We start from the raw sequence: 5,336 nt of genomic DNA, 5'->3' as shown, positions 1-5,336 counted from the left end.
TAACTACAGTGGCATAAAATATCATTCGATTCGACAGTTTTGACCATTATGGAGTAATGTTGCCATGTTGTACTGAATACATGCTTTTTTATTATTTCATATTCCATTTAGCACAAGACTGTTATTTGTCATGACCATACCATTTATTTAGCAATTGAGGTAAAATACTGAGATAAAAAGAACATCCTGTAAAAATATTGGAGTAGAGAGACTGAAACAATGACATTTTGCGTCTCTCTTTGTCCCACTTTCCTCGTTCTGAATAATTCCCCCGTCAATGGGCTGAATTCTAAATCAGATGAAACCATGATCCTGCCGACGTCATCCTCCTGTTGGGGACGCTAGACTCCTATAATGGTAGGCGTGGCTAAACGGCGGATTAAAACACTAATTTCTCGTCAACTGCGCTTTGCCAAATTGTTGTATATAGTCGAATCGTCTCAAAATATGATTCAAATTCACATAATAATGCTATTTAAGACTTTTTTTTTATCCTGTCGTATGCACTTTTAAATAAAGCCAAACTTAAAAGTAAACGTAGAGACTTCTGATTCTTAACCCATTCGCAATGAAAATAAATACAAATTAATCATGTTAATCTTCCATCCAGACAGACTCACGCAGGGTTATTAAGTCATCTCATTATCTCTGATTTCATTACGGTAACAAATGGGCCAAATTAAATATAATCAAGATGATGAAAATAATTGATATTTAGCTCCTAGGTTGTTATTGTATGAATATGTCAACACGGAGAACCCAAAACCAACGAAAATAACAATTAATAGCTATAATCAATGACTCAGCAGGATCATTTAAAGAGAAAGTAAGAAAAGCCAATAGAGCCAATTAGAGCAGTTATCCATTGATTGAGAGAGGGGTCCCCAGCTGCCTGCTGTTGACACTTAACTGTTCCGGCATTTTAAATAAGGAACTGTTTTCAATTGCCTTACCTGGCGAAAGAATGAAAAAGCAGAGCAAGCCAAAAAATAAAATATTGTAAATTTAATGAAGTAAAAAAATATATATATATATATAAAAAATATTATGCATATAACTTCACATTAAAAAAAAAAAAAAAAAAAAATTGCCTTATGGCCTTGGAATTTCAACCAATCAGAGACAGCATTGCCCTATTTAAGTGTTACAGGTAGACACCTGTTTTCATCAGACACAAAGGGAAGATCTACACATCCAAGACATAATGAAGCTGCCTGTGCTGCTCTGTTGTTTCCTGGTCCTTTCTTGTGAGTTATTGGCTCTGAATGTACAGACATTTTAGCATTTATAAAGTTTTAACTTTTTAAGACTTTTACATGAGGAATGTACAACATTTCCACTCCTGGTTTGCACTAATCTTGTCTACTTGTCTGTCCGTGTAGTCCATATCCTGAAATTTGGGGCTGCAAGATCTGATCCACATGAACTCTTGGTGGTGAGTAATTAAATTTTCACTAAACCACATTTGTAGTGATGTGTGACAATATGTAAAAATACAGCTTTCGCAAAACTTTATGTAAAGACTAGCACATAGACTTCATTACCTTTTGACGTGACTCTTCGTCATTCTTTGCGTCGCGCATTATTAGAGTGGGCCGAGCTTCATTTAGCTTAGGCAGGCGAAGACTGTACACGCTCTTGTCTAAACTGGATTCAAGCTTGGATTTTTGAACTACAAAAGCTGTACCGCATACAAACGGAAAGGGTTGTCTCAGGAGTGATTTGTTCGCGAAATCAAGGTAAATATATTTCGTACCATACATGCATTTTGAAACCTGAAAAAAATCAATGGGAGAATGAGAACCGCTACAGCATTGGCGTCATTCTTTGACATATACATATGCGTAACTGCCCCGTTTTTTGGTCTTTTACCAAAGAATCGAGTTTTACGTCCATATCTACAGATTTCAGTGATTGAAGCATTTATCTGCAGGAATTTTCTTCGTTTACACACGGAGGCGGCCAATTTTGTAAACTGACTAGCCTCATAGTTGGCAATATACTGTGTGTAGGTAAAATACCTGCACTTTATCTTTTATTTTTTTTTAATTTTTTTTTTTTTGCTTTTAACAAAGAATCGAGGCGTCCATATCTAAAGAATTTGGGGCTTTAAGCATTTATACACAAGAATTTTCGCCAGCAAAGCTGTTTATGTCAGGCGGCCGCTAGCCTCATTCGCTAAAGGAGTAGATTGTACTTCAACCTACATACGTAAAATAAACGCTAACTGCAAGGTTTCTTTGCTTTTAACCAGGAATCAAGACTGTTTTACGTCCATATCTAAGAATTCGGGGATTTAAGCATTTATTCACAAGAATTTTTGCCAGAAAAGCAGTTTACGTCAGGCGGCCGCTAGCCTCATTCGCTAACAGTATCATGAAGGGGTGGGCAATTAATTCCACAAAGGGCCGCAGTGGGTGCAGGTTTTTGTTGCAACCCATTAAGAGGACACCTTTTCAACAATCTGCTGTTTTACAAGTGCAATCAGTCGATTGCAGTCAGGTGCTTCTCATTTCTGCTGAAACCGCATTGGTTAAACTCTGTGCTGGGTCAATTGGAACAAAGACCAGGACCCACTGCGGCCCTGAGGACCGGCTTGCCCACCCCTTGTATAGTGTATAATTATAAAGTGGTATTCTATAATAAGTTGTGATTGTATTTAGAATTAATGAGCTATTTACATATTTATAATTGATTCTGCATGTTTTCCTCAAGTATTAAGTTTCTAATGTTAAATTGAGTGATTTATTAGCTGTTAAACTTGCAGTAGATTAAATTTTGGTCAAAAACCTATATATGGCAGGGCTGTCAAAATTATCGCGTTAACGGGCGGTAATTTTTTAAATTACGTTAAAATATTTGACACAATTAACACACATGCCCCCTTTAAACAGATAAAAATGACAGCAGTGTCATGTTTACTTTGTCATTTTTGTTTTGTCGCCCTCTGCTGGTGCTTGGGTGCGACTGAGTTTATGGGTTTCAGCACAATGAGCATTGTGTAACTATTGACATCAATGGCGTGCTACTAGTTTATTTTTAATCAAAAATTTTAAATTTTATTAAAACGAAAACTAAGTTTGTACTTGTACTTGTACTTGTACTTGTACTTGTACTTGTACTTGTACTTGTACTTGTACTTGTACTTGTACTTGTACTTGTACTTGTACTTGTACTTGTACTTGTACTTGTACTTGTACTTGTACTTGTACTAACATTTATCTTTTAAGAACTAGTCTTTCGATCCATGGATCGCTTTAACAGAATGTTAATGCCATCTTGCTGATTTGTTATAATAAAAAAATACAGTACTTATGTACAGTATGTTGAATGTATCAGTCTTCTTTCCATTCCAACAAAAATTTAAAGAAAAATATGGGATATTTTAGATGGTTTGAATTGCGATTAATTCATATTAATTTTTAAGCTGTGATTAACTTGATTAAAAATTCTAATCGTTTGACAGCCCTAATATATGTTAAATATTGCTATTTGATCCTGAAAATATAGGTGATTCTCTGCATTTGTTTTTTTTTGGTGCAGCTAGTGTAAAATCTGACTTTTTTTATAGCCATTTTAAGTTGTATAAAAAAAATAATGAATCGGGATTTTATAAGGGAACTACTTTGAATTTGATGCCACTGCGCATGGAGACTCGTATATGGCTAATGTAGGTGCCAGTTTTGGTTTTAGGTCGGTAGCAGCTTTGGTTTTGAAAATATTTGAATTTTAAGGTTTTGGAAATCTGCCCCGTGTCATGTCAGTAGGTTATGAAGTCTATGACTAGCACAAAAGTATTTGAATGTTTTTTTTTTTTTGGGGGGGTGGGGGTGAATTATGCCTAATTGGCTCTCTTAACTGAGCATTTTTTAACTTTGCTTGAAAGTGGTGTTTTTTTTTCTCTAAATCAATCCCGCCATCTTAGTCCCATCCCTGGTATGTTTGTTTGTGCAAAACATGATTTGTCGTCTCCAGATTCGCTGTGAGAGATATCATCATGGAAGATTTTGCACCCTGGAATGGGATCCATATTGTGGCATTGATGGACGTACATATTCCAATCTGTGTTTTCTCTGCCAGGGAAATGGGCACGTATAATTGTTTCTACATGCTAATACATACACAATCAATTAACTGATTTGAACTTTTTTGCTGCAAACAGATTTAATCAGAAGGTGGGACACAAAGGGTGAGTGCAGAAGTGATTGGCACTATTGGACGTACACTCGATTACTATCAGCCAGGAAAATGTGCACATATATTCCCTCAATCTTTTTGCACGTTTTGGGTTGCCAACAGAATTTATCAGAAGCTGGCACGCAGGGGTGAGTGCCGAAGAGTGGTCTGCCCCACGCATTATGATCCAGTATGTGGCACTGATGGACGTACATACTCCAATGAGTGTGTCCTCGACCAGGAAAATGGGCAAGTATCGTCCACCTCTGTTTGTCCATGCACACAAATGTAATGAACATTTCTCTTGTTCACAGAAAGAATCACAAAGTGACAGTGGCATACAAGGGTGAGTGCCATCCCTGTAACCGGTATGGAACCCATTGCCCTGCAGTACATGATCCAGTGTGTGGCAGTGATGGACGTACATACAGCAATGAGTGTTATCTCTGCCAGGAAAATAGGCATGTATCGTTTTCTAAATTTTGTTTTACATGCACGTAAACAAATATATCAATGGTTTTTTTGTTCACCAACAGAGGGAATCCGAACAAAGTGAAGGTGGCCCACAAGGGTGAGTGTTACGTGTTTGATCCCTGTGTAACGTATGGAAAACTTTGCCCCACGAAATGGGATCCAGTATGTGGCAGTGATGGACTTGTATACTCGAATGAATGTAGTCTCTGCCAAAAAAATGGGTACGTATCATTCTCGAAATCCTCACTTTGCATTTTAACATGCACATGGATAACATGCCCTAATCTTTGTCGCCAACAGAATTAATATGAAGAAAGTGAAGGTGTCCCACAAGGGCTGGTGTTGAATGCGGCATGTTCCTTAAATTGTCAATGTTGGTGTGTGCATCCCCCAACAAAATGGCTAACAATCAAATGCAGGTGTAGACAGAATAAAAACGTTTCAAATTATGAATGAATTTCAGTGTTGTGCAAACATTTACTTAAAGGGTTTTGTAATTTCAGTTCAACTTTCTTCAAATTGTGATTCTTGAAATGTTATATGCATATGTGGGTCCCTTAAAAATTGAATATTTTGGCTCAATGGTTGGCTTTTTTTTCCCCCCTCATGTGGCTCGATGCTGCGAATGATCAAATGTGGCTGAGTACTCAAATTAAAATGGACAATCTAAAACCCTTAACAAGTGT

At 36.9% G+C, this 5,336-nt stretch overlaps 1 protein-coding gene across 1 annotated transcript; it reads left to right on the top strand.

The window, feature by feature from the left end:
• Positions 1-1,131: 1,131 nt before the first annotated feature.
• Positions 1,132-5,107, top strand: LOC130924443 (ovoinhibitor-like). Its single transcript, XM_057851015.1, has 8 exons — positions 1,132-1,247; positions 1,383-1,435; positions 3,976-4,088; positions 4,163-4,189; positions 4,300-4,425; positions 4,491-4,637; positions 4,713-4,871; positions 4,951-5,107. The coding sequence occupies exons 1-8, from the start codon at positions 1,205-1,207 to the stop codon at positions 4,994-4,996; spliced, it is 714 nt and encodes a 237-aa protein (XP_057706998.1). The 5' UTR covers positions 1,132-1,204; the 3' UTR covers positions 4,997-5,107.
• The last annotated feature ends 229 nt before the right edge of the window (positions 5,108-5,336 follow it).

Source organism: Corythoichthys intestinalis, chromosome 11 (genome assembly GCF_030265065.1).
Source record: "Corythoichthys intestinalis isolate RoL2023-P3 chromosome 11, ASM3026506v1, whole genome shotgun sequence".
In the NCBI taxonomy this organism is placed as follows: domain Eukaryota; kingdom Metazoa; phylum Chordata; class Actinopteri; order Syngnathiformes; family Syngnathidae; genus Corythoichthys; species Corythoichthys intestinalis.
Note: the sequence above shows the minus strand (reverse complement) of the source record. Positions and strands in the feature narration are given on the sequence as shown.